This window comes from Corvus hawaiiensis, chromosome 9 (genome assembly GCF_020740725.1).
Source record: "Corvus hawaiiensis isolate bCorHaw1 chromosome 9, bCorHaw1.pri.cur, whole genome shotgun sequence".
Classification (NCBI taxonomy): domain Eukaryota; kingdom Metazoa; phylum Chordata; class Aves; order Passeriformes; family Corvidae; genus Corvus; species Corvus hawaiiensis.
Window position 1 is genome coordinate 23,903,638 of NC_063221.1, and position 25,211 is coordinate 23,928,848.

Consider the following 25,211-nt stretch of genomic DNA (forward strand, 5'->3'; position numbering starts at 1 on the left):
AAAGGAATTAGAGCTCTCAGGCATTTCAAATTAGCTCCTCTTCTTAAACGCACCAATTATTTCAGTCATTGCAGTAAAATGCAAGCAAAGTACTGTCCAAATGGCAACCAGGAGACTGCCCTGACAGAGGGCCTGGGTAGGAGACAGCAACACTCCTGATTAAACAAGGCAGGTGAGGCGGCTCAGGGAACAGCTCCAAGGACAGCTGTGAAGGGAACAGCAGGTACCCATTCTCCCAGCCCACGTGGAATGAGCAGATGATGCCAACCCTGAGTCTCGGTAACAGAGGCTGCTACTTAGAATCATAGAATATCCTTTGTTGGAAGGGACCCACAAGAACCATCGAGTCTGACTCCTGGCTCTGCATAAGACAACCCCAAAAATCACCTGTGTGTCTGAGAGCATTGTCCAAATGAAATCTGGCAGGCCCAGTGCTGTCACCCCTTCCCTGGCGGTCACCCCCTTCATGAGCTGCCTCAGAAGGATTGAATGCTCTGCCTGCACTTAGCCAGAGACCAACTCCAGGAGAGGGCAGATATTTAAGTCATACCTGCCTCAAGCTTTGCCAGTTCAGGTTTTAAATGGAAGACTCCACCTCACAAAGCTGGCAAATGTGCTACCTTCTGCATCACTAAAGCCGGAGCCACACATGGAAACGAACAAAGGATATCCAGCAAAGAGAACGGCAGGATGAGAGATCAGTCCCCAGCATCTCTGAGCTTGTCAATCCAGTGCCTGTGGAAGCAACTGCCACAGCAAGAGCTGTCCTGCAGAGCTCTGAGCAGCCGCCAGCCAGCAGCACCCTCCTGTGACACATTCCTGCAGCTCCCCGGCAGCAGCCCGGGAGCTGCACTTGTCCCTGCAGCAGCTCTTGTGGCCTACGTGGACCTGGGCATCCTCCAATTCCCTGAGGGGGTACCTCCTCCCCTGACGTGGCTCAGCCTCTGTCAAGCGCTCCACGCTTCCATCCCGAGTTTGTACAAACTGTAAGATTGTGCTCTGTTGGACTGAGCTTTGTGTGGCTGCTCAGCAGATCTAGCACCTGAGAGAGAGGGGGCAGTCACTTCCAAGGGTTTTCCAGAGGGAACCTCTGATCCAGCACTGCATTAAACCCTTCAGAAAAATCTCAGAACAACTGAGAAAAAGGAGGGAGCTGGACATACAACATGCCACAATTGGAAAACACCTCGTATTTCCAGCACCAAAGATGCAAAGCCCTTTCTGCCTTGTATCCAACTCTTTCTACTCACTTGTTGAGCAGGGAGATGGAGCTACCTTGCGCCAGGCTACACTCACAGCCTGTTGTTTCTTCAACAGCACTTCAGAAATCTAGACAAGAAGTGAGCCGTGTAAGAGGCTCCTGCAGCTGTCAGTGCTTCGGTTCCACTGGCTTTACTTTCACTACTTCCTAGTTTATGGATCTGCTCCTGCTGGAGCTCTTTCTCTTGTTTTAGTCAATTCACCGACTGAGATAGTCAAGTATGTGAGTGGATGGGCAGAAACATATTTTGTAAGAGGATTACTTTTAATTTAGTCCAGGAAAGAACACAGTTAGTGGTCTGGTTCAACTTCACAAACTGGAAATACAGGGACATCTGTAAAGAACAAACCGTAATTCTAAACAACACTGATGAAATCGTTCTGCCCTCCCAATACAGAAGGCATGGATACAATAAGAAAGAACTCTTGGGGTACTAGAAGATACAAGGAAACTCCACAAAGCAATAAATTTGCATATCTGAGGTAGCTCTGACCCCAAGAACTTGCACATTTGGTGTCCTGAACTTCACAAAATCCAGGACTACAGGCTGGAAAACATTGCACAAGTACTATAAAGATTATGATAAGCAGCTATAAAGATTCGGGTAAGGAGTTCCAAACCTGAGGCTTGGTCTCCCGTACGGCAAGGGCACTGGTGGGAATAGGGAAGCTGCAAAGAACGTGTACTTTCAGACGGGGAAGGAGGAAGAATCGCCAGCACAGAGGCCTCACTGTTTCAGGGAGCACCACCCACCCACAGGGACAGGTGCGGCTTTCCCACAGAGAGCGAGAACAGGAAAATACGCCCAATCCCTGGAGGTGTAACAGGGACGGGGCCACGGCCGGGAAGCGCGAGGAGACCCCGGCTGGCCCGGGTTGGCTGAGCATGCTGGGACAGGGAGTCCCGTCTGGGGGGGCCGGCGCGGAGGGGAGGCCGCGGCGCACTACAACTCCCGGGGTGCTTTGCGCACCGCACAGTCTCCTAGGAGACGTGGCGATGCGCGCTGGGGGTCCCGCCGGGCCGGAACTACCGCTCCCGTGGTGCCCCGCGCGCCGCCGCCGCCGCCATGGAGCGGCGCGTGGCGGAGCGGCTCCGGGGCGCGCTGGGCCCGCTCGGCCTCGAGGCGCACGCCTTCAAGGTAATGACGTCGCAGCGACGTCATCGGAGCGACGTCACTGCCCGCGGCGCTGCGGGAGCTGCGGGAGCTGCGGGGCGGGGAGCGGGTCCCGGGGCTGCCCAGGGCAGGGGGGTGCCGGGGGTCGCTGCCCCGGGGAGCTCGGGGCGCCCCTTGGCCGAGCGGGGGTCGGGAACGCCCCCGCGGAGCCGCCGCGGCCGGCGCGGGCCGATGCGCAGCGCGGGGTCCGGGCGGCCCGCCCGGGAGCGCGGGGCAAGGTGACCGGAGCGGCAGCAGCCGCTCAGGGCCGTGGTGCGGGCCCCTGACCGGTGGGGTCGCGGGAGTTACGTAATGACACATCTGGCCCAGCAGACGGCAAAGTCCTCTAGGCAAGCTTAAATTTTAATCTAAGTATGGAAGCACCTGTGTGTGGAAGTGCTGACCACCTCAGCCGCTCCTAAACGGCCTCTGACCTCTGTTCTGCGCATGGAAGGGGCCTCCCTGCAGCCTCTGCCACTGTCCCCTGCTCAGCTGTAAACGCGCGGGCTCTTTCCTTGCCCGCCCCAGGGCAATCTGCAATAAATCAATCTGCAATATCGAATACAAATCAATCTGCAATAAACGTGCCCTTCCCTTGGGGAGTGTTGTATCTGTCACTTGAAATATTTGTATTTCCTGCTATGGTCTCGTTTGCATAAAAAGTACAAGGCAATGAGGTGATGAAAGAGGTAATGAGGGAAGTGCCTCCAGAATCTGGAAAATTTAATGCTAACATATTAAAACACATCAGCAGAATTCAGGGCAGAACCTGGATAAAAAGACTGTAGCTACCAGAGGGGAAACCTTTTAGCTCTGTAGCTCTCTCTAGTTATAATGCTGACACAGCCAGCCTTGGTGCACTGACTGATGCTCACTGGGAAACCAGCAAACCTTAGATTCACATCTCTTTAATTCCTTGTAACATCTCAGTTCAGCACCTTAAGAGCCACAAAACTGATTAAACTTAGAGGTTCATATAAGAATGTAAACTTTATAGTGAATCTAGTTTTTGTTGTGTGTTTCCAGATGAGCAGTCTGGCAGCCACTGCCACCTGCAGAGTCACTTTCAGAGCAATTTCACTGATTATTTAGAATAGCCAGTACGTTTCATTTTCAGACTTAACCTTACATCACTTGGCATCTCTCTGAAGGTTAGACCTAGTCTTTGTGGCACCCCGGGAGAGTGGGAGTTGTCATAACTTATGGAAAGACTGGTGTTATTGTGCAGGGCATTAGGAGTGGGGTGCAGGGGGTTTTGGCCATTTCCTCCTGCACTTGGCAGTTGCAGGTCTGAGCCCTGTCCTCCTGGTCGTGCTTCCTGCTGCTCTGGCTTGATCTCTCATTTCTGGACTGTGTTACAACATGTCCAGTCCTGTAATCAAATATCCAAATGTGGCTGTCTCAAATGTGCTACTGGTAACGTTTTTGGGGAGTTTCAGCACTGCAAGAGCTTCACATCCTTCATTCCACACAAGTGTTTCCTGCAGAAGAAATAAAACATGCGACTTGTCACACAAAACAGAAGCACCAGTTTCTTTCTGGCCCAAGATAAGAAAAAGAAGCCTGTAAAAGCTTTATCTGAACCAAACAATCTGATTTGCATTGGCAAGACTGATTGCTCATACTTCCCTCTGGGTTTCTGAGCAGAGCTGAAAGAAGGGCAGACTGGAGCTGAATGCTGTGTGTGATTCTTATCTCACAGCTCACAGCACAGCTTCCCCAAACTGTGAATCCTGGTGTGCAAAACAACTTGGTTTGAAAGGAAGGCCCTGGGCAGGCTGCCCGTCTGAGTTGCAAATGAAGGGGGCTGCAGTTATTTCCACTTTTTTACATTCCTGCATATCCACTAGAGTGGTGTCTGTGTTCTAATGGAAATTTGTGTTTCTTTGCCAAAGGTTGGGTGGTACAATGCTGTTCTCCAGCCAGCCTTCCATCTCCCCTACCCGGATGACACACTGGCCTTCGTGGTCCTCAGCACTCCTTCCATGTTTGAGAAGGCCCTTAAGCCTTTTGTGAACAAAGAACGACTAAAAATAATCAGGGATCCTGTGGATCAGTGCATTTCCCATCATTTATCACGTGTGAAGGAGGTAAGAAGCCAAAATGCCGAGTCCCTTTAGTGTTGTGGCACATAACCAGGTGGGTTGAGCAGCAGACAAAGCCCTGCGGGCTCCTGCCCTGCTCTTTGGGAGAGTGAAGCATTATTCATGAAGGTGGGATTATCAGCAGGCTGTTGGCTGCTTTACTTGCATGTTCTGCCTCTGGATTACATCCTGCAGCTGTGAGGGAGGTCTCCAAGCACAAGCTGAATGCCCAGGGCCTCAAACCTGCTGATAGAATTCAGCAGCAGGATGTGGAAGTCTGCAGGCTTCACATGTGCCTGATTTTCTGCTATCCAGCAGTTCTGGAGTGACAAAGCTTTTTCCATGAGTCTGGGCTGATGTTTTCAAATTTTCCCAGAAATTCCCTGACCAGAGGGTGGATGTCATGTTTGATTATGAGATGCTGCCGAGCCGAAAGCCCAAGTTCCTGGCACAGACAGCTGCCCACGTTGCTGGAGCTGCATATTACTACCAAAGAAAGGATGTGAAGCTTGATCCTTGGGGGAAAAAGGTGGGGCAAAAACACGGTCTGGGAAGATCCACTAAGCTACAACCACTGAATTGTAAAACGATTGTTTGCTTACTAGTCACTAGTTCATCTTGCAGGAAATTACAAAGTTCAGAGCACATACAGGTCCATAAAGTGTTTCAGGTGGTAACTGGAAGCTTCCAAGAATCTTCAATGTGGTAGGGAGATGTACATGGAGAGAAATATCTTGATCTGTTAAACCTACTTGGATAGAAGAATAAATGGCAGTTGTAAGGGAAAAACTATTGCTTGGAGCATTGGGAAGGGGGGGGGGGAAATGCACTGTGGTTAATTTCTGTGTTAGATTTTCAGAAAGGAACCTCTCCCCACATTCCAGGGAGGTGCATGTGGGTACAGGAAAATGGGAATGAAATGCAGTGCTTCGAGCCACAAGTTCAGGAGGGAGTTTTCCCTTCTGCTCTGTACAGCACTCCAACAGAGGGCTGGGAGTGTGAGAAGCATCTGCTGCTTTGAACTCTAACCTTTATTAGACACAAAGTGAGGCAGCCTAGATATATTTTTTTTTTCTTCCAGAAGATCTTTGGCGTGTGTATCCATCCCAAGTATGGTGGCTGGTTTGCCATCCGGGGTCTCCTCCTCTTCCCAGACATTCAGGTGCCGTTCCTGGAACAGCCCTCCCCTGTTGACTGTGTGAGCACGGAGGAGAAAAGGATTGAGTTGCTGGAGCAGTTCAATTTCCGCTGGCAGGACGGCCGCTACAGGGACATCATTGAAGTGAAGGAAAGGTACTCGGAGGAGCAAAAAGCCTATTTTGCCACTCCTCCAGCCGAGAGATTCCGGCTGCTGGGGCTCTCACAGGAAGCGCAGAGAATCACATTTCACTGAGTAACCGGCTCGGTGTAGGGCAGAGGGCAGCAAAGGGTAACTTATGAGCACCGTCTTTTCCCGCTGCCGAGGAGGAGGAGGAGGATGGTTATGTTGATACAGAGATGGCAAATCCGAGCAGCCTCAATGCGAACACCAGCTTCCCAGAGGGAGGGGCACTGCTCCGTGGTCTGGGGGGAAGTGGGAGCCGTCCGTTCTGTGCTGTTGCTGATACGGGGTGTTTTTTGGGGAGCCCAGTAAGATGCCAGTAAGCCTTTGGTGGGAATAGTTCAGACACCCTGGAAACTTAAAAACCCGTGCTGCTCATTAGAGAAGTCACTTTTGTTCTCAAGAATTTTCTTTCCCAATATTCTGGTTTTATTCTTTACCAGTGTAAAGAAAGTTCAATCATTGTATTACTAAGTTTGGTTTTGTCTAAACTCGGGGCAGGTACCTTTTAGATGTATCCATCATTTTATTGTCCTGTGTCATGACTCTCCCTAGGAAATAGATGTCCAGTCTTTTCAGTCTTGCCTAGGTCACACTTAAGCATTTATCCATTTATAGAGCAGTTGACTGGAGTATTTGGAAAGGTGCTGAGTAGTGTCTATGTGAATAGAGTTTTTACTCATGTTAAGATAACTGGCTAAAAAAGACAACTCTTGTGGCCTTTTTTACGGTAGACCATGTTTGTGTTTAAAGTATTTTTCAGTGCCAGCACACAGCACACCCCCCCCAGTTACTGCCACAGCTTCCTGGTGTGCTTTCTGTGTGGGGAAGATTGTAAACCTGCACACATGTAAAAGCCATGGCACAAAGCCTTGTCACATGCACAGGCAAACAAGCAGAGAAAAAAAGAAAATATTAATAACGTGCCCATTACTTACATTGCTGGATAAAACATGTTCAGACAGAAATACAACATTTTTTACCTGACTTTGTCCTGTTATATTTGTTCAGAGGCTACAACAGCACTGGAAATCAGGAATTAATTTATCTTTGGGCAATTTGAGGCTCAGGACTTGTTAAAATAATATTATACATGAAAATAATATTTTTCGGGAGTTGTTTTACTAGACAACTTACTAGTTTACTAGTGCAATGCTGCAAGTGGACAAGCACTTTTTTCCTTTTGATGGTATCAACACGTGATGAAGAAATACTCACTTTGCAGAACTGAGCTCTTTCTTTTTATGTTGGGATTCTTCACACCTTTTGGAGACTCCAACATGGTGGTTGCCTTCACAATAAGTTGCTGCTTGATACAGTTTCTCACAGTTTCTACAGTAACTCATTGTAATCCAAATTCAGGATAACAAGTTTGCTTGCCTGTAAACAGAGTAGTGAGTGTGTGATCACTGGGTTTGTTCACTGCATTTGCTGTTACAGAAAAGTCTTTGTTGCTTTCCATGCTTTGTTCACCTCTGACTAAGGCAGACACCTGACTTAGTGTGTGATAGAGGTATTGTGATTTTTAATTTAAGTGAAAGAATGAAATTTGTTTAAATTCTGTTCTTTTGTTATGGAATTGCTTACGGTTGAAATTTGTTTGATGTTTCAGAACTTTCCAAATGAACTGTAATTTAACAGGGGCTTGAGCTAATGGCTCATATTAGTAACAAAATACTGATTCTCTTAGAAGAATAAATATAGATTGGAATCATCTATCTTTTTACATTACAATTTAAAGTACAAAATATTTTGATTTTTTGGCATTGATTTCTTACAAATATTTAATATTTTGTCTTAATTTATTAAACAGGTAACTATAGCCATGCATTTCAATTTCTGTAATTTATTTCTCTTCAAATGGTATTTTGGTTAATAAAATATCCAAAGTTGTAAGTAAACCTCAGTACTGAGTGTTTTTATTTAAACAATGCAGTTCTTAACTTGTGGAGAACTCAAAATGTTTAAATGAGAATCAGTCATGGTGTTTTTAATATCCTGAAAAGAGTGAGCTACCTAAGAGACACATAGTCCAGTATCTGAAAACTAAGGAAAAAATTGGTTATCTTAGCAGAAGTTGGCAAACTATTATCACAGGCCTATCTGGGATATAAAAAATAAAACATACAGCACAGTATGAGTAAGTCCAGTAAAGGTTTATCTTTCCCAGGTCATTATAGCAAGCACATGACAGTGCACTTTTCATTTCTTCCTCTGTTCTTACAGTAACAAAAGTTCCAGGTGTCCAGTGAGACATAACTGAAGGACTTTCCCTCAGTAGCATTAAAATAATATCTGTAAGTACTGGAATTTTTACTGGTTAAAACCTATTAGTGAACACTGAGTCACAGATCCGTGACTGAGTGTTCCTTGTGCTTCTGGGAATACAGTTGTGTCAGGCAGAACAGAGTACAAATATTCAGCAATATCCATTCCTACACTACAGTGATTTTGGAGTGACTTGGATTGGGCATTACTTTCCTTCTCTTAGCCAGGTCACTGAGATCCACAGCTGCAGTGAGCAGTTTTCTCCCCTTGCTGGTTGGAATATAATGGCCTTTGTCTTATAAAACTGCAGTTTGAGAACCTGTTTGACTTAGCTCACTATTGGGACAAGACCAGACATGGTGAGGAATGGATCATCCTTGGATCCTGAGGCATTGTGAAGGCATTCTTAGTTTCAGCAGTTGCAAATGTCAAACAAGTAATTGCAAATACTTGAATAGATTTACTAGTTCAAGTATTGCATTTTACATTTTTGGGCACGTTTTTCTCTAGATCCTAGTTTTTAAACATTTATTAAAGACTCTTTTCCTCAGTATAACCAGTAGGGTGAGTATTCAAGAGCTGAACAGGAAAAATAAAAGAAATTAAAAGCTACTTGAATTTAAATTCAGTTTTAGCAACAAGGTATTCAGTATATTTCAAGCTAATAAAATAGTTTATGGAGAATTAACAAATTTGTTATATTTTCATGCATTTACCATTTTTACTCTCCTTCAGTTACATTTTCCCTTTTTTTACTTCATTAACCTTAAAATAACAGAAATTTTCATAAAAATTAAAGATTTGACAGACAATACCAATTAAATACAAAGCACAATCTAACCTGGTGACCAGCAGCCATCAGGGTTGTTGCTCAGAAAAACACCTGAGAAAACACTGCTGGGGGTTTTTGGTATCAGTTAAATCAATTACATCTCAGTGGTGCAAAAATAAGCACTAAAGTCTCTTTGTGGTATAAAAAAGAGTGTGGCAAACTTAATTTCTGATACTGACTTATTTCCTTCTCCCATAAAAAGAATGGCTTGTAACAATCCTGTCTTCCCCTGAACTATGGAAAACTAAAGATGTTTTGCTGTCTAAATCGGTGCTGGTGTGTCAGACAAAAATAGCCAGTGTTAGAGAGCAGTGAGCTCTTCTGGTTTGTTGTTTTGATGGGGGTTTTAAAGGTTGGCCTGGGTTTTTTTCTATATTTTGGTTTGTGGGTTTTTTTAGGGCTAGGTTGCCCTCCTCTGGATCAGAAGCATAGTTTTACTCATTCAGTATAATATTCATGGTCTTTTATTCAGTTGTGACCAAAATTATTGTTGGTGTAGCTGCTATTTGACACAGGTTATATTTCTAAAAATGCACATTGATTTGAATTAAAATGGAATTAAAAACCCCCGAGGTTTTTAAAAAAACCCCCTGATGTATTTCTAAAAACAAGATAGTGGCAGGTACTGATCAGTGCCAGTGTGGTTATCAGCACTCTTTCTTAAGCCTCATGTAAAAAGTGTATTTAATAAATTAGCTTTGAATACTGACTTAAGCAGTAGCAGTTCAAAACTCTTCCTCTTGAGGGAAGTGGTTTTGCTGTTCACTGCAGCAGAGAAACAGCTGCACCTCTGCAGGCTGAACTTTCACAGATTCATCTACCAAAATAGACAAATGTATTCATGAGAGGGTTTTTGCTGTTAAGTTGGCTTCCTGTGCTATCATATATCCTGTGACAGATCATCCATCACGTTTCCTTCAGAAAACAGAACAGGGCATTTGCCCTCTAGGTTTTCAAGGAGGAAAGAGAGAGCACCAAGGAACAGAAATGTGCTTTTCTTTTCCCTGTGTGACTGAAAAGAACCCAGAGAGATACTCACACTCCTTAGGAAATATGGTGGGAAATTTGAAAGAATTAAATATTTTATCATAAAATGAGCAGTAAGGTATTTTAGTGGAATGTTTAAAATCTCTCCAGTAATATACCAAAACCTGCAAAATGTGATTATATATGCATACAAATAATTGAAATGGCTACTATCATTCATTAATATTACACCTATAATTCTCATGTTATCTTTGTTGATGTTTGTACATAACTCAGTGAGAAAGCAATTTTACTTTTAATAACTGCATATGGCTTTTTCCCCCAAACACTGAAAAGTTTCTGAAAATCAAACACATTTACACTAAGTTGCTTGGGGTTTTTTCCTCATGTAAAACACACCATGAGATAGGAAAATTCCTGTAAGTGAATTACAGAAGGGGTGGAGGGATTTTTCTGTGTTTCTTAAATTTATGCAGAATCATTGCTTCTTCTGTGAATGTATAAACTGTCTTATTCCTTTTAAAGGAATTAGTTTTAATTACATGTCATAACCTTTTTCCCAGCATTGTTCAGGCTAGTCTTCCTGAATCATTCACTGTTGCTTCAGTCTTCCAAAACGTAAAAGACAGCCTTATTTTTGTGAGAAGTGAATTTGATGAAACACATCAATTTTAGGTTACAATGTTTTATTAAGTGTAGATTGAAGACTTTTTTCCTTTCTAAACAAAGGATATTGGCTTCATTTGTCATTGCAGATACTTCAAAAATCTGCTGCTGTGGAATATGGAACATAAACCTACCGGGCTCAGTTTCAGAGGACAGTGCAACCTTAAAGACTTCACATATATTTAGTCACATATCTGTGCTCAAATGCTTTCTTGCAGAGAAACATTCTAAATTCTGACACGTGTCCCCATAATATGTACAGTGATTTAACTTTCAGGTGAAAGAGCCAAATTTCACATCGAAGTCCAAACCTTTCATCACTAGGTGTGGTGAGAATTGCTTCCCAGGCTCAGCTCTTGTTCAGGAACACTGCAAACAACTCACAGCCTGTTCTGCAGCCACGGGGTGTGCAGCACAGAGCTGTTGGTAATGCAGAGTTGTTTGACTGTACATTAAAGGCAAACTCCTGGTTTTTTATTTTCTAGGATTAAAAATAGAGCTACTATATTCATGAGCAAAAAATGCCTGCTATTTCTTTGATTTCCTGGCTCAATGTTCTTTTTGTATGTACCATTAAATTGTATTTTAAGAAAAAAGAGACAGTAATAGCTGTAACACACTTCTGAATTAATTGTCCAAGCATGCTGCATTCCACTACTCTGCACTTACCTCATTTCACCTTTTGCGAATTAGAACCAAGATATTTCTGGTTTAAATCCTCCATCTGTCTAACAACATACATCAGAATATACATTTGCAGACTGTCATGTAATACTGAACACTGAAAATTTCAGACTATTAATACAATAAACCCCATTATTTTTACATAGCTGTTGTGTTGATGTATAGCATTACTAAAAGCTGCTTTCATGGGGCTTTTGCAAACATGCTTTCCTAACCAAAGGGTCATTTTGCAATACCTGTGAGATATAAAATACTTGGTTTTGTTCTTTGAACTGTATCGATTTGTTGGATAATCCAATAACATTTTCAACAAAGGCCTGATAAAAAGGCTGGAGTACTTGTTAAGAAAATAGTACTTTTAAAAATTGGTAACTTTTTATACTGTTTTTCAAAATTACTGAGAAACTCGCTTTGTAACAAAGTGATAATTCTTTAAACATGAATAGGTTTTTTTTTCTTATAAGCATCTAAATATGCAGTTGTTAATTTTGAAATAAACTCATAGAAGTTGTACAAAATCTAGAGAAAGTTAGGTTCTGTATGTTGAATATTGAATGTCACATCCTGTGTATGCCAAGATGAACATATAATATATAGAATTTGTCTGATGCACAACTTTGTATTATACATACCAAAAAAATCCTGTTGCTTCTATATAAATGCTATTATCTGAAAACTTAATTGCAAATATCTGTCACAAACATAAGGTAATAAAATTCCTTAATTTAGGTAATATGGGAGAACACAATGTGTGTGCATTGGGCTTGTGTGGCAAAGATTGGCAGCAGGGGGAGGTTAGAGGGGTGGCTTCAGTGAGAAGCTCCTCGAAGCTTCCACTGTTCCCAAGGGAGCCAATGCCAGCCAGCTCTGGCATAACAGAATTAAGAAGGGGGGGAACAATTGTGCAACAACCTGCAACTGGAGAGAGGAGTGGGAGAATGTGAGAGAAACAGCTGTGCAGACACCAAGGTCAGTGAAGGAGGGGAGGAGGTGCTCCAGAGCAGAGATTCCCCTGCAGCCTCATTATTTCTCATTATCCTACTCTGAGTTGGTTGGTAATAAATTAAACCAATTTCTCAAGCCTGTTTTGCCTGAGACAGTAACTGGTGATTGATCTCTCCCTGTCCTTACCTCGACCCAGGAGCCCTCCACTCTCTTTCCTCTACCCTGTCCAGCTGAGGAGTGGTTACATAAATCCCCAGGAACCACAGCAATCAGCTACAAATTAAGAGATCTAGGACAGAGACACAGATTTATTTCAGTTTCCCTTCACCTGACTATTCTAAGTTATCCTAAAGAAATGAATGAATAAAGGTTGTATTTATAATAAGCACCCAAACTAGGAAAATAGATGTGCAGTCACTCACACATTTTAAAAATATATCAAATACCACATCTATCCTTTCTGATTTGTATCTTCAGGGAAAATCCCACTGGCAGCTATCCATCCTGTCAAACTCAAGCACTGCTGATGGGTTTTTAGCTCACTAGAAAATATGCCACCTGTTGATTGTGAAAGCAAAAGCAGTTCATAATTGTAATGAAAATAAAATATGCATATTGGTATATGAAAAAAAGAAACCCCTTTAATAAATGAGGATTGTAGTTACTTGAATATCATAAAAATTACACCAGTCTAAGGTGTCACAATGTAAGGAGTGGGGAGGCCCCAAACACTTACTGGAGATTCCAAGCTACATCTGAATTAATATAGAGCTTAAACAAAGAAATAAACTTAGGCTCTTCTGTGTTTGAAGAAGTTTTGTGTTACCCATTTTTTGTGTGTCATGCTCTTGGAAATGTAAGTAATGTAAACATTAAAATGACAGCATGGCAAACCTTCCTGGGAATGACTCATGTGGCTGAAGAATAAAAAAAGCTGTTTAATTGAATTGGTTTCCACTGTCAATCATTTGGTGCAAGCATGTAATACAGTTCCTAATCCCCAGGGATTTTGTTTCTTGGCCGTTTCCAGTTTCCACAGTATCATCACTCACCTGTGACTGATGTTTAAGCAGGTACATTTTGGAGCTCTCAGTGTGGGAGCTCAAGGTGGGCAGCACACACAGGAAATTACAGCACAGAAGGGAACTCCTCACACCAGAGGAGTGGGATGAAGAAATGAAGACAAGGGGTGTTTCTACAGGACACTCCAATGCCCAGATGTGCTGTCAGGGCAGCTCTGACCTCTCCTCCTGACAGCAGCCACAGCAGGACACAGCAGCTGCTGGGGTTGGAGCCACCCTCAGACCCTCACCTTCCTCCCATGGCCTGGGATGGGCACATGAAGATTCCTTTTTGGGAGAGAGGTTCAAGAGCAGAACATCAGAGAACCCCTTTATCCTCTATGTCCAGGGTTAGGTGACAGAGCAGCTATGAAATCACTCTGTACAACTACCTAAAAAGGGGGTGTTGTGAGGTGGGCTCAGTCTCTTCTCCCAAGTAACACACAATGAGACAAGAGGAAATGGCCTCAGTTTGCACCAGGGTAGGTTTGGATTTGATACCAGGAAAAATTTCTTCACTGAGAGGGTTGTTGGGCATTGAAACAAGGTGCCCAGGGAAGTGGTGCAATTATCATCCAGGAAGTATTAAAAAACCCATGTAGATGTGACACTTGGGGACAGAGTTAACATGGCTGTGCTGTCATAACATTTGGGCTTGATGATCTCAGAGGTCTTTTCCCACATCAATGGTTCTGTGATGTAACAGCCCAGTTACATCAGGTGTAGCTTTACTTGTGAATAAGGGCAGAAGTCACTGGAGTCACATCATGAGGTTAAAGAGCCCCATTCCACAGATTTAGGCCATGCTAATATTGTACCCTCCAAGTAACTGCTGTAATCAATTTTACATTTCAAGGCTAATACAACAATAATAAAGGTAAGTTTTACATTACCTTAGCCCTAACTTTACTCCTTTTCACTTGCTAGAAAAGTTTGGTAACTTCTTACTCAGCCATACTTACTTAAATTAATTTTACTTTGAACCATATAAATGCTCCTGTTACTTATCAATGCCTTCCTGGGAAGCTGGCCTCATTTGTTATCTTGAGACTTTGGATTTTTTAAAAATTAAGCAAAAGTGATCCCCAGCTAAACATTATTTTCACATATCTTCATGGGCATTAGCTATTTTAGTTGTTATTGAAGTATTTGGTACTAAGGCTTCTGCCACATACTTTTTGCAGCTGTACAAAACAAGCTTACTACTCAAGACCTACAACTTTCACTTCTGAGTGACAGAAGTAGCCCTGGGCCTCACCTTTGCTGCTGCTGACTTCAAGCAGGACAGAACTTGTTTACGACTTGAGCTGAAGATGGTTACAAGGTCTGGTAAGAGTTTAATCTTTACAGGTACATAAGGATCACAGGGTTTTAACTCCCTTATATTGTTAGGCAAGAGCTCATTACCCAAATCCTCAGCTCTGAAGTTCAGCACCGTCACAAGCCACCTTGAACTATGAAGCTCCACAGCAGTCACAGCTTTGGTATAACTTAAGGCCAGTCATGTGCTCTGAGTTTTACATAACCACTTGAAATACAAAGATGAAAGACAAGGCTGAGCACACCTGAGCAACAGATTTTATAATGCCACCCTTTTGACCTAAACCATATGACTACAAGCTAATGGATAACTGGCATATTATCACCCCCATGACATGTAGTGGGAAAGACTGGGGATGAATGCTGTATATCCAAGGAAGTTTGCTTTCCAGAAAAGCCTAGTATTCCACTCCCATAGAGACAGCATTCAAACTCAATGTTGGATTCCCAGAAATTTAGCATACATAGTCAGTTTTGACTAAAGTAGATGGCCAGAATGACTAAGTTGAGATGGTGCATGGAAAGGTTCCCCACCTTTGTCAGTCACATTATGCTCCAAGCAACACTACAGTGCCCAGAGCCTAAGCCAGACAGCCTGATCCTCTACCTAGCAGCAAAGTCATGAAGAGTGTGAGGAGTACTTTATTACTTCAACAGGAAAACCAAGTCTTTTTCTCTCCATTCCAATGGTGCTGTGGTAAAACAGGACTCAAGATGCCTGCAGAGAGCTTTCAGAGGTGCAGCCTGCACTGCTCCCAGGTCTCCTGATGACTACATGCAAGAACAGTAGACAGTATGCTCTTTTCACAAGTTTAATAGAGTTACAAAAGGATACCACTGCTCTATGTAACACATGGCTAACCACAGACACGGCATTGTCACTAAGGTCAACAGGGCTTGATGTACAGATACTGATCGTTAGGATTTGCTATGAAGGTACTGTCAACAGGACAAACTTTCCTTCAAGTAAAAAAGTTACTGTTTTAACTACAACATGATCCCTTGACTCAGATGCAATGACTTAATCAAAGTTCAATAACTGATACTTGCTCTTTATGTAAGGCATACTAGTTTCCACTCAGGCTGAATGTTTATTTCTGCTTGGCGAAATACTCTTTACTTTTCTGAACATCAGGCTTGATTGTGTCACTCCCAGGCTTCCAGCCAGCTGGGCACACTGAAATGATAAGAATGTTTAAGTATTACTAGCTGCTCCTGCAGAACATGTTTTACACAATATTAAAGCAAAGTAGCAACTCAGAACATGCACAGATCTTTGCAACACAGAGACAGTGCATTCAGTGTCACATTATGCTCAGTTTATTTTACTTGATTCTGTTTGTTTACTGGGACCCAAGTAAACCCAGTAAACAAATAGTAACACCCAAGGAACCAGGTGTCTGCCCAGGCAACAGTGGGTCCTTTACACAAGCAGCTCTCCCAGCCCCACTTAAAAGCTTCAGGGAAGTTTGACACCAAAGGTAACACTAACTGCAGCAGCTCAGGTCAGAAAGGCTCCTAACACCACACTACACTTATCTCCTTGGACCCAGCCAAGTCTGTATTCCCCTTATCTTTAATCCACCCTGGTCCAGCTCTCCAGATGAGTGGGGCAGGGGAAAAAGCGTTAAACTGTCACTGGTTCCCCTACATGGCTATCAAAAAGCCACCATGATGCAGAGGTTGCATGGTCTCAAACTTGCAGCAGCTCCTCGAGCAGCATTTTTTGGACAGTGTTCCTTGTTTACAGCCATGGAACACTGGATGAGATGCTTGCTCCACTCAGGACTGACAATTTTAGCCGCGGTGTGCTCAGCTTCTGAGTGTTGCTACACATCTTACTCTGGTCTGTCCTGGTTTAGATGTGACTGCAGTCCTAAAGTTCTAAAGTAAAACCTTTTGCCAGGTTTTGACTACTCAAAGCCACAGTAAACCCCACAAGGCTTAATTTGCATGACATGTGACTGCTCCATCATCAAATGTTTGGGATGTCTCCTCACATAACATGTTCATATGCCACAGTCACGAGAGCAGCTTATTTTAATAAAACCTGCCATTGATTTACCACTTCTGAAGCACATTAAGTAAGACCAGCAACAACACATGTCATTAGTTAATGACAACTGAAGACTACTAACACCTGCACAGCAATTTTGAGTTTCCATAACTTGGTTCTAACTTTTCATCTGCAGTGCTTTCTTTTTTTCTTTCGTTCCTGCAGAAAGTCTCAAACACCTTATTACTCCTGAACTATGGGGACAGAGACTCTCACCCATTTTCTCCTCACTATATATTAACTAAAAAAATCAGCAGACTTTCTGGGAATTTAAGTACTTTGTCTAAGAGACTGTTTAAAACACTACATTAGTACTGAACGTCTCAACCTACCAAGTCTGAGAGCAGAATCTAAATCATGCTTACCCCTTGCAGGCTAAGTTATTACATGTTCTTAATTCCTGTCTCAAGTATTTTCTGTGCCTAATTGAAAGAGACAACTGCTATGTGCTTGACAAGACATCCATCACCAAATTGATTTAAGTGAAATCTCAGCATGAGCAAGTACTCAATGGACAATTAATTGGAATAGGATAAAGCATTATTGTGCCCTACAACAAGCAGATTTATAGAACCAGCTGCATTTCAACAGGCACAATTACCTGTTATGCACAGATTGATACATGTGCTATCTTTCAGTAACCCTTGATTTAACCTGCGTAGTTAATATTGTTCTTTAGAGAAAACATTAAATTAAAAAGCACTCTTACCTTCTCCATGTTTATCTGTAAACTGGAAGGCCTGGACAAGTCTGAGGGTTTCATCAACAGAACGGCCAACAGGAAGATCATTGATTGTAATCTGCCTCAAGATCCCCTTCTCATCAATTATGAACAGACCCCTAAAAACAAACAAAAAACAGCCCTGAAGTTAAGCACAGCTTTTGAAAGGCTGATTAGACTGACATGAGTTTCAAAAACTCAGGTTCAGTATTTGATTATGGCACCGTGCCATCCCGGTATTACTGTGACCTCTTCCTAGAAACTAACACCTTGGTGTATGCACAGCAACGAAACAGTAGCAGCTGAAAGCCCACCAGGAACCAGGAGGGACAGGAGGCAAGTCAAAGTCAAAGAAGCAGTGACACAGGAGAGGAGTGCTTCCTATTTAAGGAAGATACTAGTAGGGGGAAAAAAAAAAAAAAAAAAAAAAAAGGAAAAGGCAAATTCAAGGAGAGACATCCTCACATTAAAAAAAAACTCACTATACACTGTTCTCAAAAAAGACGACAAGCAACAGCTCATCAGTCCTCCAGCATCAGGTTAAGAGTTAGCGGAAGTTCAGCTCCCTTAGCAATTTTTTGAACAGTCAACTAAAGACTTGGGGTTTAATTAATCTGTATTCTGATCACTAGACTAAATACCTGTAACCACTTTCATGACTATGTAGGTCTTGCACTACCAATGTTTGCGGCTCACCTGCATGAGACTCCTGCCCTGTGCAGCAGGCAATCAAAGGGAAGCAGAATTTAACTTAAAAGCACAGGAAGCCTAAGCACCACGAAGAACGAAGGAGTGTCTGACAGCTTGCAGGAGTTTACACCTAGAACAGCCAACAGCTTTAGCTGCCTGCAGGTGTTCAAGTGCACACAAGCTCTGTGTTCATCTGACATGTCCATGTATTGCAACATAACTTTATCAGCTCGTTTACCTCTGGCACATTACCTGTATGCAATACCTTCATCCTCCTTCAGCACTCCATACTCTTTGGCAATGGCACGTTTCGTGTCAGAAATCAGGGGGATTTTCATAGTGCCCAGACCCCCTTGTTTCTTAGGAGTGTTGATCCTAAAAGTAGAAAAGTTTACATGCTAAAAATATGGCCAGTTCAGAATGAAGGCTAAAGGTGCAAGAGAAGTTGATCCTTTCTGCAGTATCATACTTAATCTGCCATGAGGCAACAAAAGAATGATGACCAGTATGCTCAGTTCTGTTCAGAAGCACCTGGCACTACCAATACTTACCAAGTGCCTCTGAATACACTCAGGATTCAGTTCCTGCAAGAACTAAGGCCAGGCAGAACAGTCTGTTGGGTTAAAAGGCTGATTCTTACCAGGCAAGGTGACAGAAGTGAGAGTCAACAGAAGCTCCAATTACTTCACAGTTGATTTTCTTGAATTCATCAGCTCTGTCACTGTAGGCAATGATTTCAGTTGGACAGACAAAAGTGAAGTCCAGGGGGTAGAAGAAGAACACAACGTATTTTCCTAGAAAAGCAGTACAACCAGTTAATCTATCTTAGTATTTTAAGAAAACATAAGCAAACAAAAAACCCCATCAAAACACCAGAACACAAGCAACCACCCACCTTAAAACCCTACCCAACTGAAGCCCCCAAACCCAGGATGTCAAATTTATCAGGGAATGCCTGAGTTTCCTGGGTCTACTCCCATAGGCCTGCCCCAAGTACACCTGTGGGTGTGCTACACCAGAAGACCCCATGGCTGATCCCTAACAGAGAAATGCCACAGATCTGAAAGGCTATCAGCCAAAGAGACATTTTAACTGAGTAGGTGAGTAGTGTATACCTATGCATCAACCTCATGCAGCCTGCAGCATCGTTAGAAATGTATTTCTAAAGCCATCAACGTGAGTACTTGATTACTTCAGGCTTTCCCTTTGCTTTTAGTTAAACTTTTTTTGGCAAAGCAAACATATTGCCAGCACTCTAGAGAAAGAGAGTTGGTTAGATGAAGGAATTTACTTTCCATTGACAAAGATGGGACATAAGATGTTGCTGTTCCACAGTCTGGAAATGCTACACCAGTCTCAGTATGATACACAGGGCAATGAGCCTGATGCAAGATAACAGCTTAGAGGAGTTTTATGCTCACTGGTAACAGTTATCACAGCTGGGACATTCAGTCATGCTGCTGACAGCCTTCTAAGTATACTCCAGCCACCACTGCACAAGTTCTGATCTTTAGTCCACTGCCAAGTGGTCACTATTACTTCAAAACCAAATCAAGATGTTATCTTCAGATATCCTCCACTCCTTCCTATGGCCAGACTACCTGTGTAATTAGAGAAGCACATGAACTCACCTCTGTAGTCAGAGAGTTTGATGTCTTTGAACTGTCCATCTGGCATTACAGCCGTGGCAGTAAAGTCAGGGGCTGGTTTTCCAATGAAAGCCTTTCCTGAAGACATCTTGATTTAACCTAGACAGGAGTTAACACCAATACAGTTTAGATGGTAGTACATTTGCACCTGGAAGTAAGGTTTTATTCAAAGCATCTTATCAACCTAGATTGAACACCAAAGAGTTTATCAGCATTTGGTCTTGCAACAAGGCTTAAGTGTTAAATGAGTTTTGTCACCTGGGTAGTTGAGCCACTATAGAGATTGCCAGTCCTTCAAAATGTATAGTTCCTGGCCTCCTAAAGATACAGTAATGGTTATCTAACCAGTAACAGCTCAGAGTCTGGGAAAGGGCTCAGAAAACCATCCCATTCCACTTGGTGGAGGAGTAGAAAGTCTCTTTTTTAGAACTTTCAATGAGAAGAACCTTGTTCAATTTTACAAGGGAATTTAAGACCTCAAACTTGATCTTCCTGTTGATTCTGAAAGAAAATAACTTCTGTTAATCTCCAGGGAACAGTGCTCCGCTAAACTACACTTTAACCTTTTGAACAACCCTTTTTGATTTGCAACTAGAAAGACTCGTGGTATACATGGAAATCCCATTCTATGTTAATTACAATTTCACCAAGTCTAAATCAGTACGGCCAGGTTGTTTCCCCTTTAAGTCTATTGAAAAAGAATAAAAGGGTACACCAGGACAAGAGAACTCTACTTCTAGCTGTCTGCCCCAAAAGCTTACCATCTGTAATACACCCTGTGCAGTATTTTTGCTCAGTCTGGGAATGCAGTATAACACTTTAGACTTCCAGAGCATAATCCTTCAAATAGGCAACTCTATAAACCTAATTTCTGCAGATCACAAAATATTCTTGAAAGTTATTTCACTTCATTCTACACACTGCAGCACTTGGAGATAAAAAAAAACACCTCAAAGGTTAGCATGAGTCTCATGTTGCTAAGGAAAGCCAAGAGCCAAGGATTGTTCCAAGTTGCGCCTGCAAGGCACTAAGTCTAAAAAAGGTTGAGAACACCTCATTTCTTGGCTCCTTCCCGCTTGCCAGCCACTTTTTTCCTGGAGAACTAGCCCACAAGTGAAACATTTGAACCCGCATAGGTGGGCCTTTTTAGCAACGGTTTTGCTTTTGAAAGTTTCTCTTGCACACCCTGACAGTAACGATCCACCTCTCAGTTTTCATTTTGAGAAGTGCCCACACATTCAGCATTTCTAACTGCCTTGTGCAACAAAGCTCTTTACCCCCATGTTCATCCAAGGGTTTTTAACTGCAGCAGACTGGGAGAGAGTGTGGTGGCCAGGATGCACTGAAGCAGCCTGGCAGGAGGACATCGAGAATCCTGTACCCAGAAAAGCAGCTGTGGTTCTCAAAGTGCAGTTCTGTAAGAGGGATGTGGGAACAGCCATTGCAGAGTATTTATCTGAGATGCCTCCAACTAGTGAGTTTTATCTTATAAGCAAGAGCTGCTCGTCCTGGAGTGCACGACCCCACATTTTTATCACTGAATTACATTCTTTTCTGTTATCCAAGCTCAAGGTCATCCTTTTGCTCAGTACTATGCCAGCCCTTCTATACTTGTTCCATTAGCAATCCTCTGGAGTATTTCACTAGGTATTCAAGGTCAGACGGCTCTTTGATACTTCCCCTTTCTAAACGACAAGTTATTGCCCCTTTTCTGGTAACATTAAAATCTTTTAATATTGGCAGGAGATATTGGTTGCCTCACACTGCAAGAGAGCCGTGTACTTTCCTCAGAGCACCCACTGTGACCTGCCAACCCCTCTGCTTTTCCGTGCGGGGTCAGCGCGTGTTCTGCTCGGATTTTTAGCCACAGCATTTCCTAGCCCGCAGAGGAGCAGACCACAGAATCATTGCTACTTCCTTTCATTCTGGAGGAAAGTAGAATGAGCACCGTAAATCAAACACATTCGAATCCGACCAGATCTTTGAGCATCTTTGTTGCTCATAGCCGCAGACGGCCTCAATTATCTTCAAACTGCAATTATAATTAGCCAGGCCTGCTCTCTTGAACGAGCAATTTCATACCTTTAGGGTGCCTTGAACACAAGCGAAAGGCAAAACACACCATCAGCCTCCCACACTCTGCCACCTTCAGACTGTCACAGAAACGCGGTCAGGCCACCGCAGCCGCGGTCGGAGGGCGATACCGAACCGCGGGGATCGCGCACGGACCGCGGCACGCGTGGTGCCCGAGGGGCTCCGAGGCGACCTCCGAGCCTTGCCCCGCGCCCGGGCCGCCGCTACACCGCTCTGGGACAGGGGCACCCGCCCCCTGCACGTCCCCGAGCCGCATCCAGCGCTCCGGTTTGGGGTTTTTTTAAGGCTTAGAAACGAGATGCTGCATCGCTCTCGGGGGAAGGGGCCGCTCGGCTCCCGGCAGGCGCCCTGCGCGCTCCCCCCGCGGGCCCTCCCCGCGGCTCCTCCCCGCGCAGCGCTGATAAAGGCCGGAGCGTTGGAAGGCTCTCCCCGCCAGAAAAACCCAAACCAAAACCAGGGAAAACTGAACACGGAGAGCAGGCGGCAGCCGCAGCAATGCGATCCTTCGAGAGCGGGACGCGGGGAGCAAGGGCTCGCCCTGCGCGCCTCGCTCAAGGGCGCATCTGCGCAGAAGGGGGAGGGGAAAGCAAACAAAAAAACCACCCAAAATAGTAACAAAAAAAGCACATAAAAATAAAACGAAATTAAAAAAAAAAAAAGAAAGAAAAAAAAAGAAGCACTGTGCAAAGCCCCCGGCGACCCCCGCGGCCCCGCACACTCACTCGGAACACCGACCCGCTCCGCACACGCAACAGCAGCAGCTCAGCACGAACTGCGGCAAGGCAACCGCGCCGCCCCCTTTATAGGAGCGCGGATCTCGCGAGCGGACGCGGCGGGGAGGGCAGGGCGGCAGCGCCTGCAAGGGCAGCATGACTTGGCAGATCCGGGCCCATCGGGGTACGAATGAACGCAGATCATTCTCTGGAGAGGGTCCCGGGAGGTGCCGTGGAAATATCCAATGCCGCGGCTATAAACGATTTATGGGCTTGGTGCGAGAAGCGATTGCTTTTTTAGTGCCTTAATTGACCGAGCTATGATTATTAGAAGTCCTCAGAGGGTACGCAGGACTTGGAGGGAGAGTAAGGGATGACTGGCGTGTCATTTATGTGAATTAAGTGCTGTCCATTGACAGAAGTAAAACGAAACTTCCCACGAACAGAGCAATGTGTGTTCACAGTGTTACACAGGTGCGGTGTCGAATCTCCATCCTCTCCCTCTGCATTACCCACTGCCCCCTCTCCCTGATCTCTCGTTCCCAAGGCTTTCATTGATTCTTCTCCATCAATGGGAACACTGATCCAAGTCATGCAAGTCAGCAAAAGAAAGGTGAAAACTAAATTTAAAGTCTAATCTTTGAGCTTCAGTGGCAGGATGGAAACCCTTGGAAGATACAGTTACTTCAGGGAGTTTTGCATCATTCAGGACTGAAGCTGCTGTGAGGGACGTTTAACCTCAGTGATTCCTCACAAGCACTGTCTTTGAATCCAAGAGCGAACAAGCAGTCTGGTACTTTTTGAGGGCCAAATTCTGAATTTAAATGTGAAAGCTTTATTAAATAATGAATATGTAGGGCCATTAAGCCATATCAAGGACAAAAACGCTTGCTTTTGTTAAAAGTGATAAATGTGTTACCAACTGATTTTTACTTGTCTGTTTTGCAGTTTACAGTTGTGTTTCTTATACCTGTTAAAACTTGATTATAAATTGTAATGAGGAGGAAACCACAAAGGATTAACAAACTTTAAATGTTTATAATCAAGATCACTGTGTAGTGTTGCTGGGTGACCATACCCACGTGGTGGTTCACTCAGAGATGAGTCCTTTTGGGACCGGATTAAATCAACCCTTAAATAATGAAAGCAAATAACATGCATATGTGTACTTAGGAAAAAAACTGCACTCACTTTCATGCAACTAATTTATCTACTTCTATTTCTATTGCTATAGCATGCTTAATCTTTTTACAGGAAGAAGTTTGCTACTTTCTTAACATCAGTATTGTCACGAGAATTGAGGTCTATATATTGAGACACGTATGTACCTCCCCATCACCTCAGGCCAATGAACCTGTGAGCAGATTAACCCCTGAAAGGTCAGGCAGTCCTAATTAAAACCTCTAGAACAATGTAGTCCCACTGCAACTCTGGCATGTTTACCAATGGACAAAGCAGTAATGACTTTCACATGGTTTTTGGCTCCTTTATGCCTGTTATGCTCATTTCTCAAACTTTCAGATGCACACTATACCCAGTATGGTCTGCAGTTTGTTCCAGGTTTGTGCTGTAACCATTGCCTTTCCATTCATATGTCCATGGCCTCATTACTTTTTATTAATTTCTGAGCTTTTCTTTCCAGACATCAGTTTTTGAAGGTTTTGGAATAATAAATTGTCAGGGCCACTCCTTGTTCAGTGAGCACCTGCGTTTCTGTAGCCTTTTTCAATTTTTAGATGTAAGATGCTACTTAGATTAAAACAATTATGTTTTCCAGGAAAGAAAGGGCACGTCTACCCCCGCAGGTGCTGGAAGGATGGAGTTCTCTCCCCACCTCTCTTCTCCACACAGCAGTGTAACTGTGGTGTAGTGTTCTGTTAAAACAGCTGCCAGACAGGATCAGCTTGTACCTGATTAGCATGGAGCATCAGAGCCCAGGGCAGGCTCTCTGCACCCATCCACACAGACAGGGACACACTAAGTACTTCATCTATCAACAAAGAGGAACCGGCAGGCCCTGCAGTGCCAGAGTGCTGAAACCACCCAAACTGGGAGCCAAGCTACCTTTTACATCCATCATTTTGATCACAGTATCTCCCATGTATCTTGCTTGGGAATGGGCCCCTGATGTGAAAAACAAACGCCCTGCTGTGTGTAAAAAGAAAGGCAAAGAAATGGGACCTGTTTCAGAACATTACAACACATTTGGGTTTCCATACATTACAGAATGGTTTTGTGTAAGTGTATCAAAGATTTCCAGAGTAAGATAAACTTAGTTGGAACAGTAATGGATTTGGCAACACTGTGCATGCCCCTGGAGCACACAGCAGAGGTGGTGCCTGCATACCGTCAAAAGCCAGTACATTGGGACAGCCCCACACATTCCCTGTGGAGTTCATCACTGCATGTGCCAAAAGCCCACTGAGTCCTGAATGTACCAAACCTCCTACGTACACATGGTACTACCATGGGGACAGACAGAGGCGAGTCCTGGCCATGTGGGGACAATTTAGCTTAATGTATGCAGAAAGTCAGCTGAAAAGTCAATAACTGACAAGTTCCCAAGCCATGGGGCATTTATGCACTAGCAGGTGGTGCACAATCACTTTAATGAAAACAACTGCATGTCATTAAATATACAATGCACAGACTTGCTTTCCTTGTTTGAATCAAATGAAGACCATATTTCTAGGTCAAAATACCTTG

The 25,211-nt window shown here is 43.7% G+C and overlaps 2 protein-coding genes across 4 annotated transcripts; one reads left to right on the forward strand and one right to left on the reverse strand.

Moving 5' to 3' along the window:
- The first annotated feature begins 2,312 nt into the window (after positions 1 to 2,312).
- MMACHC (metabolism of cobalamin associated C) lies at positions 2,313 to 7,720 on the forward strand. 2 transcript variants are annotated; one of them, XM_048312750.1, is made up of 4 exons: positions 2,313 to 2,399; positions 4,310 to 4,504; positions 4,875 to 5,027; positions 5,580 to 7,720. In XM_048312750.1, the coding sequence occupies exons 1-4, from the start codon at positions 2,328 to 2,330 to the stop codon at positions 5,889 to 5,891; spliced, it is 732 nt and encodes a 243-aa protein (XP_048168707.1). In that variant the 5' UTR covers positions 2,313 to 2,327; the 3' UTR covers positions 5,892 to 7,720. The 2 variants fall into 2 exon arrangements, with proteins under 2 accessions (XP_048168707.1, XP_048168708.1); XM_048312751.1 differs by having other exon boundaries at positions 5,583 to 7,720.
- A 7,660-nt stretch (positions 7,721 to 15,380) lies between these two features.
- Positions 15,381 to 22,647, reverse strand: PRDX1 (peroxiredoxin 1). 2 transcript variants are annotated; one of them, XM_048312752.1, is made up of 6 exons: positions 22,515 to 22,647; positions 19,681 to 19,797; positions 18,690 to 18,843; positions 18,302 to 18,424; positions 17,348 to 17,478; positions 15,381 to 15,759 (listed from the first exon to the last, which is right to left on the reverse strand). In XM_048312752.1, exons 2-6 carry the CDS (start codon positions 19,784 to 19,786, stop codon positions 15,674 to 15,676), a joined length of 600 nt encoding a protein of 199 aa, XP_048168709.1. In that variant the 5' UTR covers positions 19,787 to 19,797; positions 22,515 to 22,647; the 3' UTR covers positions 15,381 to 15,673. The 2 variants fall into 2 exon arrangements, with proteins under 2 accessions (XP_048168709.1, XP_048168710.1); XM_048312753.1 differs by having other exon boundaries at positions 22,528 to 22,546.
- Between the last annotated feature and the right edge of the window lie 2,564 nt (positions 22,648 to 25,211).

Coding starts and splice junctions, on each gene's coding strand:
- MMACHC (XM_048312750.1), top strand. CDS start 2,328: ATGGAGCGGCGCGTGGCGGAGCGGCTCCGGGGCGCGCTGGGCCCGCTC. Junction 2,400..4,309: donor TCGAGGCGCACGCCTTCAAG/GTAATGACGTCG, acceptor TCTTTGCCAAAG/GTTGGGTGGTACAATGCTGT. Junction 4,505..4,874: donor ATTTATCACGTGTGAAGGAG/GTAAGAAGCCAA, acceptor AAATTTTCCCAG/AAATTCCCTGACCAGAGGGT.
- PRDX1 (XM_048312752.1), bottom strand. CDS start 19,786: ATGTCTTCAGGAAAGGCTTTCATTGGAAAACCAGCCCCTGACTTTACT. Junction 18,844..19,680: donor CAAACTCTCTGACTACAGAG/GTGAGTTCATGT, acceptor CTGCTTTTCTAG/GAAAATACGTTGTGTTCTTC. Junction 18,425..18,689: donor CACTTCTGTCACCTTGCCTG/GTAAGAATCAGC, acceptor TTCTACTTTTAG/GATCAACACTCCTAAGAAAC.